Raw genomic sequence first — 14,270 nt, forward strand, 5'->3', positions numbered from 1 at the left:
GTGTATAATATAAACCACACGATAAGAAACCTTTGTAGTCGTGTAGGGGTGTATACTATAAACCCCACTATAAGAATCCTTTGTAGTCGTGTAGGGGTGTATACTATAAACCCCACTATAAGAATCCTTTGTAATCGTGTAGGGGTGTATACTATAAATCACACTATAAGAATCCTTTGTAATCGTGTAGGGGTGTATACTATAAACCACACTATAAGAATCCTTTGTAGTCGTGTAGGGGTGTATACTATAAACCCCACTATAAGAATCCTTTGTAATCGTGTAGGGGTGTATAATATAAATCACACTATAAGAATCCTTTGTAATCGTGTAGGGGTGTATACTATAAACCACACTATAAGAATCCTTTGTAGTCGTGTAGGGGTGTATACTATAAACCCCACTATAAGAATCCTTTGTAATCGTGTAGGGGTGTATACTATAAACCCCACTATAAGAATCCTTTGTAATCGTGTAGGGGTGTATACTATAAACTCCACTATAAGAATCCTTTGTAATCGTGTAGGGGTGTATACTATAAACCCCACTATAAGAATCCTTTGTAATCGTGTAGGGGTGTATAATATAAACCCCCTATAAGAATCCTTTGTAATCGTGTAGGGGTGTATACTATAAACCACACTATAAGAATCCTTTGTAATCGTGTAGGGGTGTATACTATAAACCCCCTATAAGAATCCTTTGTAATCGTGTAGGGGTGTATACTATAAACCACCCTATAAGAATCCTTTGTAATCGTGTAGGGGTGTATAATATAAACCACACTATAAGAATCCTTTGTAATCGTGTAGGGGTGTATACTATAAACCCCACTATAAGAATCCTTTGTAGTCGTGTAGGGGTGTATACTATAAACCCCACTATAAGAATCCTTTGTAGTCGTGTAGGGGTGTATACTATAAACCCCACTATAAGAATCCTTTGTAATCGTGTAGGGGTGTATAATATAAATCACACTATAAGAATCCTTTGTAATCGTGTAGGGGTGTGTACTATAAACCCCCTATAAGAATCCTTTGTAATCGTGTAGGGGTGTATACTATAAACCCCACTATAAGAATCCTTTGTAGTCGTGTAGGGGTGTATACTATAAACCCCACTATAAGAATCCTTTGTAATCGTGTAGGGGTGTATAATATAAATCACACTATAAGAATCCTTTGTAATCGTGTAGGGGTGTATACTATAAACCCCACTATAAGAATCCTTTGTAATCGTGTAGGGGTGTATACTATAAACCCCACTATAAGAATCCTTTGTAATCGTGTAGGGGTGTATAATATAAATCACACTATAAGAATCCTTTGTAGTCGTGTAGGGGTGTATACTATAAACCCCACTATAAGAATCCTTTGTAGTCGTGTAGGGGTGTATACTATAAACCCCACTATAAGAATCCTTTGTAATCGTGTAGGGGTGTATAATATAAATCACACTATAAGAATCCTTTGTAATCGTGTAGGGGTGTATACTATAAACCCCACTATAAGAATCCTTTGTAATCGTGTAGGGGTGTATACTATAAACCCCACTATAAGAATCCTTTGTAATCGTGTAGGGGTGTATAATATAAATCACACTATAAGAATCCTTTGTAATCGTGTAGGGGTGTATACTATAAACCCCACTATAAGAATCCTTTGTAATCGTGTAGGGGTGTATAATATAAATCACACTATAAGAATCCTTTGTAATCGTGTAGGGGTGTATAATATAAATCACACTATAAGAATCCTTTGTAATCGTGTAGGGGTGTATACTATAAACCACACTATAAGAATCCTTTGTAGTCGTGTAGGGCTGTATAATATAAACCACACGATAAGAATCCTTTGTAGTCGTGTAGGGGTGTATACTATAAACCCCACTATAAGAATCCTTTGTAGTCGTGTAGGGGTGTATACTATAAACCCCACTATAAGAATCCTTTGTAATCGTGTAGGGGTGTATAATATAAATCACACTATAAGAATCCTTTGTAATCGTGTAGGGGTGTATAATATAAACCACACGATAAGAATCCTTTGTAGTCGTGTAGGGGTGTATACTATAAACCCCACTATAAGAATCCTTTGTAGTCGTGTAGGGGTGTATAATATAAACCACACTATAAGAATCCTTTGTAATCGTGTAGGGGTGTATACTATTAAACCCCTATAAGAATCCTTTGTAATGGTGTAGGTGTTTATAATATAGCTGACTCTGGAAGAATCGTATGCAATCGTCTGTGTATAATAAAAATGTTTCTGTAAGAATCGTATGCAATATATACAACTGATTTGTTGGTTAGCAACAAGACCCCAACAAATATTGGATAACTATTTTGAAAAAGATAAATGGAAAAAGGGGAAATTTGCATTGCAAAATACAGGATGTTTGCAAACAACATATTAGTCAGCAAACGCAGTCATTTTATTGATATGGTTGTCATAAACTCATTTTTTTTCTTCAAAACGTAGCCTGTGGTTAGTAACCGAAAATTCGATTTTTTATATTATACTTCTTTTTTGTTTACGAATTTACATGCGAGTAATAATTACGATATTAAAAGCATTTAATATTAGTCGCAAGGAAGGTAATAACAGTTCATATTAATAAAGTCGCTGCATTAATCCAAGTTCTCAGAAAGCGGTGTTGCACTGAAAAGTTACAGGAAGAAAGGTACCAAAGCGGAGTCGATCTGCTCAACCATTTCTTCGAGATCTCTCTTGCCTACTGCTTGTAGTTGAGCAGCCTGTTTGGATAAATAAACAAAGATCGTTTCAAAAACTAAATTTAAAATACGAAGGATTCAAGATCACTTTATTTCTTATGCACTCAGAGGCAACACAGAAGAATAAACTGATAACAAACAATATATATATATATATATATATATATATATATATATATATATATATATATATATATATATATATATATATATATATATATATATCTTTGAGTACATCATGTTAATCAATTAATTATTTATAAGATTATTCCTGCCCCTCTCTCTCTCTCTCTCTCTCTCTCTCTCTTTCTTTCCCTCCTTTCTCTCCCCTTTTCCTTTCTTTATTTCCTTGTGAGATGTTGTTCTTCTTTTACCTCTGATCCAGGAAGCGACCGCTATCATTTGTTTTACGCTTGAGTTATAATGGACTTAACCAGCCACCATTTAAACCAGCCACCATTTAATTTAAACCAGCCACCATCTAATTTGAACCAGCCACCATTTAAACCAGCCAACATTTAATTTAAACCAGCCAGCATTAAAACCAGCCACCATTTAAACGAATAATGAAAGAAGATATAGAAATGCTGATTCCAGGGGTTTACTTTTATTCGCTGAAAAAATGTACTTCTTGAAAGAGAGTGCGCAATAAAAAATATTATGTTAAATGTAGCGCGTTTTATAGGACTAGAATAATGTCCGTCTTTTGTGTATTGTTATTAGCTAGACATACTCGTTATTTACTTATATGTAAATGTGGTCACCACCGCCATCATCATTGTTTTCGTCGTCGTAATTATCTACTACTATTACTACGACTACTACTACTGGTAGTAGTAGTAGTAGTTATTATAAAAGTACTTACATGTGCACACTTTTCTGGTTTGCGGAATCTGGCAGGGTGAGCTACTGATGGTTTTAGGTTAGCAAAGACATAACTCGTAACGGAATTTTCTGCAAAAGAAATTAAATCGGAACGTTTAAAGGAAAGTGAACAAAATCATGGTCTGAAACTTAACATTGCGCTGATTTACCGTTTGCATTGATAGTGCCATATTATAAATATGCCATTGAGCTATTTTCTTTGCCCCCTCCCCCCTCCGAACCGCTCCAGCGGCCTAGTGGTTAGAGCGTCAATCTCGGATGCGGAAGGTCGTGGGTTGGAACCCCGGCCGAGTCATACCAAAATCTTATAAAAATGATACTAACAGCTGCATCGCTACCCGCTAGGCATTAGGAGATATGTGTTAGGACTGGTCGGCCTGGTGTCAGGATAATGTGACTGGGTGGGACATGCTACATGATGCCCCAGTGCTAGACATCACTATAAACTGCAAAACTGCAGACATTGTAGAAATATGACTGAAAAATTTGGAAAGCTACGTTAAAAGTCCAGATCACACACCACATTACCTACTTACTTACTTATGATCGTGCATAAAATATGATGTTCAGTACCAAACAGGATTACAATCGACTGAGCAGCAAGTAGTCCTTGTTTTTTAAGCAAAAATTCAATAATCTTTCCCGAATACATTAATGACTACGTAAATGGCAAACATGCGTGGCAAAGAGGAGTATATATGGTCAAATAGGTTTCATTCAACCAAATTCTATTATGTTTATTACGCCAATATCTACATTTATGCAAGTGACATTGACGGTTACGATGAACCTTTCGAGAACATTTTTTTGCAATTACAAAAGACTTATCGCTATTTAATTTATTTTAGCTACAATAAAAATACTGTCGTTATTTAAAAGAAACAAAACAGACATCGTGTACTTCCACTCCAGCGCTAAGGAAAACATTCATCTTTCAGTAAGCTAGATTAATCAGCTTGTCCTCAACGGAAAACGTTTCTGTTCATCAGCCATTTTGGAATGACAGTTGGCAATGCTCTTGAAATATGTACCATTGCACTTACTGTGGAATTAAGAAATCTAAATCCTTTATTCATGCAGTCTATAAATGTATTATTAATTAGTAAGCTTAATCGTATGGATTTTAAGAACACACACACACGCACACACACACACACCTACCTGATCCTACCACACCATAAATAGATTCGCTGACCGGTGTGCAATCGCTTGCTTGGACATTTATAGACAGAGTGGTGCCGTTATTATTGCCACGCCAATTGTTAACCTTCAATGCACTGTCTCCCGACCCAATCATGAAGGTACCGCCGTAATTAAGAAAATCTAAAAGTAGAGACAGTTTAAGTAATACTTGGACTAGTACTTTAATATTTCATGCAATTACTAATATTACTGTACTAATATTGAGATTTTATAAAAAAAACACATACATATATACATACATTCATACATACATACATACATACATACATACAAGCATGCACACATACATACATACATACATGCAAGCATGCACACATACATACATACATACATACATACATACATACATACATACATACATACATACATATTTTTACAGTTATAAATTCACCTACGTAGATTTATAAAAAAAAAGAAATTTACCTGGTACACAAGGAGGCGTTATGGGATGATCGATTCGTAGAGAGTAGCAGTGTCCATTCTGAACAATATATTCCGTGGACTGCAGGACAAAAATAGATAGACAGTAAAATGTATGCCTCAGCATTTCAGTTCTGGTCAAAATATATATTTGGCGAGTTTGTTTCAAGAGATTTAAGAAGTTGTTGTAATTCTTATTTTCAATAAATATCTATATTTTCAATATATGTCTTATTAACTCAACAGTTTTATTCTGCCGAAACGGAACTTGTTTTTCTTAATATTATTTTGTCAATCGAAATTCTATAAACTAAGGGCATTTAAACGAACCGTTTCTAAATATGGAATTGTAATGTCTATTTCACTCTCATTTAATGTGCGCTGAAATCATTGTTTTCGTAGCAAACAAGTGCGTTATGGGTAATTTTTAAAGTCGTATCATATCCAGAATTCTGGACAAAACTTATATTCTGTCATAACTTGAGTTAAAATCACTTACTATGAACTAAATAATAGAACTTTAAAGTCCTACGTTAACAATTGGTATAAATAAAAGTGTAGACTAGTGACCTAAACAATCCAAATGTTTAAGGCAAACAGAATGCTATATGTAGCTTAAAACTTCGACGTCACTTAAAACGACCAGCTGTTGTAATGAATCCCAAGAAACCAATAATAAAAAATAAAAATTAAAAAAAAAATTAAAAAACGTTACCTCTTGATAGCGCCTTAGGATTATAATATTTTCCCAGTTTCCGCTTGTAGTGTTGAGCTGAGAACTATTCAGCCACAGAACTTTTTCATCAAAGTCATAGGAAATTACAATTGTTGCCTTGAAGATAAAGGTAAAAATGTCTTTGATAGATTTACTCAAAGATGACTACGCCTGCATTATATACTCATTCCTACGTGTGCAGATTCAGTTTTGTATCGAACAATGACGGACAATTTCGGTATCATTAAATTTTTACATGGTTCAAATGTTTAGAAATTAATATATACGGAAATCGGTTGAATCCAATGGAATGTCGGACAAGAAAAATTTATTATATGGAATATTTGTTTTAAACGTATTTATTTGTTTCAATGCCATCAGATAAAGAGAGGAGAAGGGTCTGTACACTATTACACTGGACAACAAATTTTTACAAAAGTCATGTTACTGAAATAAAATTAGTCAATTCTTATCAATTTTTATGTGCTGAACACGAATATGACAGTCAAATTGCAAAATTGGCTCTAGTTTTTTTGTAATCTGCAAGAAATTAATGTTTACATAACGAAATGCATTCCAATAGTAAAAGGTCAACTGTAATAGCCTACCTATAAAAAATCAAGTCATTGACTACATCTTAGATTTCTTCGCCTGTCTCTTGTACAGCTGTTCGGGAGCATCTCTGAGGAGTGTCCAGCAGTAGTCAGCCAGCATTGTAGTGGACCATTTTCCCTGGTATCTTTGTTCCATTGTTGCGATATCTTGATGAAAACGTTCGCCGTGTTCATCACTAACAATACCACAGTTGCTAGGAAAGAAATCCAAATGGGAATGAAGGAAGTGAATCTTTAGAGACATATTGCAGCCAAGTTTCTTATACTTCATCAACATGTCTTCTACTAGTTCCTTATAGTTTTCTGCCCTAACATTTCCGAGGAAGTTTGTAGAAACTAGGCGAAAAGCAATCCATGCTTGTTTCGCGTCACCTTCCAGCAAGTTGTTGAACCGGTCATCTTTGAAAAGCTCTCGAATCTGAGGACCCACAAAAACTCCCTCTTTAATCTTTGCTTCGCTGAGTCGAGGGAATTTTTCATGCAGGTATCGGAATGCTGGCAAAGTCCGGTCAATGGCTTTCACGAAGTTCTTCATCAAACCTAGTTTGATGTGAAGGGGTGGTAGCAAGATTTTCTGAGCCTCAACCAGAGCTGGGTGTTGGATATTCTTCTCTCCAATGGCTACATTCTGCCTGTGAGTCCATTCCTTCCTCATGTAGTGCATTTCCCTTGCTCGGCTATCCCACTCGCATAAGAAACACATGTATTTTGTATATCCTTGCTGCAGTCCCATTAAAAGGGCAACTACCTTCAAATCACCACAGAGGTGCCAGCTGTACTTGTTATACTCAATGGAATTCAGTAGCTGCCTTAAGTTATCGTATGTCTCTTTCATGTGGACAGCATACGCTACTGGAATAGATGGAAGAATGTTTCCATTGTGCAAAAGCACAGCCTTGAGACTCAGTTTCGAAGAGTCCACAAATAGTCTCCATTCTTGTGGGTCATGAGTGATTTTTAAAGCATTCATGAGGCCCTCAATATCGGAACAGGATATCAGATTACTTTCCTTTCTGAAGAAAGGCTCCAATTGCTGGTGGCGCTTTCGATATGCAGTAATTGTGACATCTTCTTCTAGAAGATTCCATTGTTGGAGTCTTGATCCTAGCAATTCTGCCTTGTTCTTTGATAAGTCCAAATCACGAATCAGGTCATTTAGTTCTTCCTGTGTTATTCTGTGTGGGGTTGATGATGCACCACAGTGAAAATCTGGATCACTGCATGCTGATGGACCAGGAGAAGAACAGGTCGACTCACCTTTGTCTTCGTCAGATGAATCAAGAGAATATTCTGCTGGAGGTTCTGGAATAGGAAGTCCCTCACCATGTGGAACTGGTCTCAATGCAGACGGAATGTTTGGGTAGACTATTCTCGACTTCTTTCGCTTCGTTATTCCGCCGGAAAGAGGAGGAACCAAGCAGAAGTAACAGTCGTTTAGGTGGTTGCTTGGCTCTCTCCACACCATTGGGACTGCAAACGGCATTGATGACCTTTTGCAATTCAACCACTGTGAAAGCTGTGTTGTACATGTAGCACAGCATATATGCGGAGCCCAAGGCTTGTCTTGGTCACCAACCTTGCATCCGAAGTAAAGATGATATGCCTTCTTCACTTGAGAATTGATACTTTTCTTCTGGTTGGCAAATGTCACTTCCCCACAAATATAGCAAAAATTGTCCGCGGTATTAACACACTTTCGAGGCATTACTGTTCTTTATTGTACGTAAATGGATAAAATAATAAGTTTTATGTAACAGTAGCTTGAACTGTCTCGCACAACGTCTAAAATATTTTAAATGCTGAACCTATCTGATTGGGCTTTATATAGTACACTGCTTACGTCAGCTTCAGCAGCCGCCTGGCATTAGTATAATAGGCCTACACATGTATAGTACACTGCTGACGTCAACTTACTTCAGCAGCCGCATGGCATTAGTATTGCATTGCATCAGAAAATGATGCACTCAACTGTGGATGATGTGAGCATGATGGTATTATGCAATGTTACATCATTATTCCGGATGTTGCTGCAGTCCTACTGGAGAAATTTACACAGTGAAACATAGAAAATGAGGTATATGAATATCTTCAAAACCAGAGCCAATACAAATTTTTCACGGTTATATTCGTGTTCGGCACACCAAAATACTACAGATTAGGGCCTTTTCAAGTCAGTAATGATTTCACTGTTGACCAGTGTTATCTGAAATCACTTCTCTTAGCAACACCCTTGGAATAATGTCGAGTAGGAAACCGAGTTCGCCAGTATTGTCGAGATATTACGAGTTTATAGACGAGACACGTTTCAAGGCCGTCGGCTACCACTTTAGGGATAAAAATAGCAGCATTACGAGCAGACCTGTGCCTGACATCAGCATGGAATATTATAGTGACAAAAAAAGAAAACTTAATTTTAGACCAGCTTTGTGGTATCAAGAGATAAGAAAGTATACAGATGCTTGCTTCGCGCCATATTTGGAGTACCAATGACACTGCGTTTTTTTTGGTGCTAAATTGGCCGTTCTCTATTTCATGATGTCATTGACAGTTTCTGATTACCAGTTTTCTTTCAGGAGAAGAAAGGTGATATGAGAATCCATTTATAGTGCTATGTATTCTATCTGAATAATAATAATAATAATGACAATAATAATAATAATAATAATAATAATTTTAACTCAATTTTTCATAGGAAAATGTATGAGCAGTTCAGTTTCTTGCAACTCAGTATTTTAAAACAGAGACAATTACATGATAGGACTATGAAATAAGTCTTTCCAAATAAGTAAGGCTTTTACAAACTTTGAATGATTATTCGTTTTTCATTCACCTTATATTGGAATGTTTCCTCATGAGTTGCTGCAATGTATGCATGACAGGAAAGCTGATGGAAAGATAATCCCCTTTCATGTTTGCTTTATTTTCAATATGCCTGAGCTATGTATCACATACTGTTCATACAGAAATTTGGCAGGAAAAGAGAACACTACACAAAAAACTAAAATTTAGATCAAAGAGGCACAGAGTAAAAGTCCAACACAATGTGACTGACATTAATTCGTTCTCACCATTTTCATTTATCATGTTTTCCTAAGACTTCAAACAGAAATTATTGAAAAATGAGATTTGCCATCTGATACGAAATTCGTAGGCTACATTTCATCTACGTCGCCATATTAAGGTATATAAATGTAATAGGATTCAAACGATACGTGTATAAATTTAATATGATTCAAACGCCAGCTGTATAAATGTACTAGGATTCAAATGTTATTTGTATAAATGTAATAGGATTCGAACGTTACGTGTAGAAATGTAATATGATTCAAATGTTACGTGTATAAATGTAATAGAATTCAAATGTTACGTGTATAAATGTAATATAATTCAAATGCTACGTGTACAAATGTAATAAGATCAAATGCTACTGTAAATAAAATATTTCGTAAATTGTTATTATCATATTCAAATGTATTTCATGTAATTTTCTTTAGCATAAGAACAACACTGTTTCTAGATTTGGTAAACAAGAAGTGGTTAAACCAAACACACACACACACACACACACACACACACACACACACACACACAGCACGCATAGAGACGCAAATAAGCATAAAAACTTTAAAGCTAAATACTTACATCAGCAATTGACGGAATGGTTGAGCCAAGCTGTAGTGACCCACCCGTCTCTATAAGGATACCGTCAAATTTATGGCTGTAGCAGCATCGCGTTGGGGTTTGACCAAAAGCACCCACAAATAGTAGTAATAACAAAGCTAGTGTGAACATCCTTACCCGTTTTGGGGTATTCTGAGATCTCTAACGTTGAGTGTGTGGTCGTAAAGTCAAGAACTCGGTGTCCTGTTATATACAGTTTAGGTCACGATAAGCATGTGTTATATTCCCGAATATTTACGTCATCTTAGAGCAAAGGTGGGATAGTGATAAAAATGTATCAGTGAAAGAACACAAGATTATATCGTCGCAATTAAATGGTGGAGCAAACTGAACTTTTCATCCTGTCAAGGTTTTAACTGTAATGACGTACACTCGAACACACAAGAGTTTTACATCCTCAATTCTTACACTTTATATTGTTTGTATTTTCATCTTTCTGATGAGTCTGTTATTATATGGTTTCTATCATAATCTTTTTCTCATTTCTTGCTATGAGAAGGGGTTACTCATAAATTAATAAATGTCTTTCCCCATGGTTAGAGAGACAGAGAGAGAAAAGAGAGAGAGAGAAGAAGAAGGAGTTCAGGCTCTCTTAATAAGGGTGTCACCCATAACGGTGTAGATACGATTTCATCTTAGGGAATGCGGTACGGAATTGCTGTAAGGACAAGACAGAGCTGTTCTGACTCGAAGAACGAACTTATATATATAATACTACATTCTAGGAAAGAGAAAATTTTAGAGTTGTGTTAGAACTACCCTAATAACCATGACCTCTGTTCATTTGCATTCAATCCTTGATCTGTGCCTGTATGAAATAGAAATCGCATTTAAACTAACCTAAGGGTAGTAAGTGAAATTATCATTATAATCGTTAAACTAGTTCGGTGTGGATTAGTGCTACCGTAATATGGGCGTGTATTACTGACGTTACCTGAGACGTAGGAAAGAGAATGTATCGCCGTTATCGTTTCAAACAAATCAGACTCAGAAGTTGGCTATATGTTGGCCAATAGCTGCTCATGTCTTATAAGAGCTACGCAACACGGAAAACTCGGTGTCGAGCAATTGCTCCGACACTTTGACTATTTTAACATTTCAGCATACATATATAATGAACAACACGACAGCATTGATTGATGTTGCCAAACCAGGGAAGGAAGCACCTCTTCTGATTGGGCTGAAGGCATTAGAGCCGGTTCTATGACGTTATTGCCGAGACACAATACCATAAGGTACACCATCATACGATTCTTATGGAAACGTTAGAGAGAAACCTCAATAAGATTATCGAACCCCACTGGGCTGAAAAAGATAAATAATAGCTGCATCAATATGTTTGAGACGGCTAGGCGAAAATTAAAATTCTCCCTAAGGCAGGTAAATACGGTAAGACTTTATTATGTGTGAAGGCAGCGAAACATGTATACGCTGGTTTCAAATTTCAGTACGAACAGGTTAATCTATGGAATGCAAGTTAAAGTCAGTAGGTTCATTCACACTCTATAGTAGAAACCTTACCATGTGCGATGAATGTTACTGAAGTAGGTATAGAAAAAGTTATTGTTACTAAATACGAAATTAAATACAGCATAAATTAGGTCAGTTTTTGGAATATTTTGAAATTAACGCACTAACCTTGTAATTTTTTTTTATTTCAAGAAACAAAATATGGTATAGCAAACACATACCTATGAGAGAATTACCACAGTCCACAAATATTCTTCCTACGAAACGAATTATATATTAAATGAATCTTAAACAATACACGTATTGTCTGTAATATAGAAAGAGTTAAAATTGTTAAAGTTCAAGTCACTATCACTGGAAAGGAAACTGTAGATGTGGCTTTCGTTGAATTGGGGACTGGCGGAGATGTCGCTGTTTGACCCATGGAAATCTCTGATTATGGCAGGGATAGATGTTTTTCCACCTGGGTTATAGGTAGCTCAAATTCAGGGCTGGACTAGATATAATAAGAATTCTCACTGCCGATGCATACATTTTATGCTGGAAATCGTCTGAGTTGTAATTGTGTTCGTTCCCGTTGTGATGTACCTAGTGTTGATGTTTCAGAATAGACCCTTCTTATGGGCAAAAAGTAGGAAAGTCACAAAAGAGTTGCCTAGTCGTTCCAAAGTTGACTTAACATAGCTGGGCGGCGTGAAGTCTGATGGTAGCAAGAGTTCGGTGTGAGTCTGTTCCGTAGATCATATTTATGCGGAGTGACACCTTTATTCATGATATTCTCCACTAATCTTTTGTTTATTCTCCACCAACTGTTATGATCATGGTGTATCATAACCTTCTCATTTCTTGCTATGACAAGAGCTTACTCATAAGTTAAGAAAGTCTTGCAAATGGCAAGAGTGAGAGGAAGGATTTCGGGCTCTCTTAATAAGGGTGTCACCCATAACGGTGTAGATAGGGCTAGATCTTGGGGAATGCGGTACGGAATCGCTGTAAGGAAAATACAGAGCTGTTCTGACTCGAGGAAAGAACTTTTTATTGAAATAATTGATATTCTACATTCTAGATATACATCTATAAGCCTTTAAATTCAAAATACACGAAATACATATAAGATTACACATTTCCTTCGAGCTTACCAACTTCAAACATTTGTATAATTTCAACCTTATAGAATGTAATAAAGATAGTTAAATCTCGATTATCTTCATGGTAGTCAATGCGTATAAAATTCAATAGTTGAGATTAATGCAACAATCATTTTGAAGAAATGTATTTTACTAAATTTAAAATAGAAAACTAATTTGGTATAGATTACTAGACATTACTCATTATTACCTAATGAATCTGTTACTTCCAAATTAAATCTAAACATGGAGTTGGTAGCGAATTCATCTTTTCCAATAATAGATACCACAAATACAATTAAACATTCCATTATATAATAATATAAAATAGAAAGAACTCGCATACATGTTGGAAACATATGAACTTTACCGTTAAAATCTCAAATATTAAAAAGTGCCCATTCTTTAAAGAGGTTTGCTAACACAGACGATTCTTACCTGTAAGGAAAGACAGAGCTGTTCTGACTCGAGGAACGAACACATTCTGCGTACATCTGGTCTATATTTATACACATTTTTTGTTTGTTTTGTTTTCGCTCATTTCGGATCAGAACAAGGCTCTCGACCTTTCCCGCGGAAACCGTGTGAATCATCTTACTTAACTTATCCATTATTGATTTAATAAATTGACTGTTCAGCAGCTTCCCACCAAATCTAAATTGCTGACTTTTAGATACAAGAGAAATGTATTTTATGGATTTCTGCACCTGCTTGTAAAGCGTGATCTTTATAAAATAGCATACACTTGTATTATTACAAATAGATAAAATTAATCTCAATATATTTTAGGGGAGAATTACTTTCAATATAATTTAATGAAAAATTACTTTTAATACAATTAAGAGAAAATTTAAATCTTAATAATTTTACTAAAAAATTCTGTCCTAATAAGTCTACATACATACATACACACATACATACATACATACATACATACATACATACATACATACATACATACATACATACATACATTGTCATGAAAGAAAACTTGCGAATAGTTTGATATAATTTGAAACGAAATGAATAAGTATGAATATTACCATAGATAAATAATCTAACTTATCATTGGAATCATCTATTGCGGCACAGACGTGTGTCACGTGCATGGAACATATATGTGTTTTTTAACTGTTCTCTCAATTTAATTTGACAGTACTTTAGTTCATATCATTATTTCTTACGTGATACGTACTTTCCTAAATCAATTTAAAATATTTCACGACTTTCAAAACAAAATAAACAGATGTTAATAGGGTTTCCCTTGTGAAGCTTAATTTTAATAACAATATGTATTTTAGTTTCATTGACCCGAAAATCGTTCTGATCAGAACATTCCTGAACAGGACTGAATTCGGTGTTTATACAAACGTCTGAAAGTACCATCAATGGACTGTAGACGCTAGTGAGACGTTCTTACA

General features: G+C 35.5%; 1 protein-coding gene across 1 annotated transcript; it reads right to left on the minus strand.

Annotated features, from left to right (window-relative positions):
• Nucleotides 1-2,562: 2,562 nt before the first annotated feature.
• Nucleotides 2,563-10,428, minus strand: LOC149803335 (uncharacterized). The gene is made up of 6 exons (XM_089951360.1): nt 10,214-10,428; nt 5,958-6,074; nt 5,246-5,324; nt 4,781-4,942; nt 3,600-3,688; nt 2,563-2,755 (listed from the first exon to the last, which is right to left on the minus strand). The coding sequence occupies exons 1-6, from the start codon at nt 10,361-10,363 to the stop codon at nt 2,669-2,671; spliced, it is 684 nt and encodes a 227-aa protein (XP_089807486.1). The 5' UTR covers nt 10,364-10,428; the 3' UTR covers nt 2,563-2,668.
• Nucleotides 10,429-14,270: the final 3,842 nt, after the last annotated feature.

The sequence above is a fragment of the Sinohyriopsis cumingii genome, chromosome 3, assembly GCF_028554795.1.
Source record: "Sinohyriopsis cumingii isolate HCF-2022 chromosome 3, ASM2855479v2, whole genome shotgun sequence".
Taxonomy (NCBI): domain Eukaryota; kingdom Metazoa; phylum Mollusca; class Bivalvia; order Unionida; family Unionidae; genus Sinohyriopsis; species Sinohyriopsis cumingii.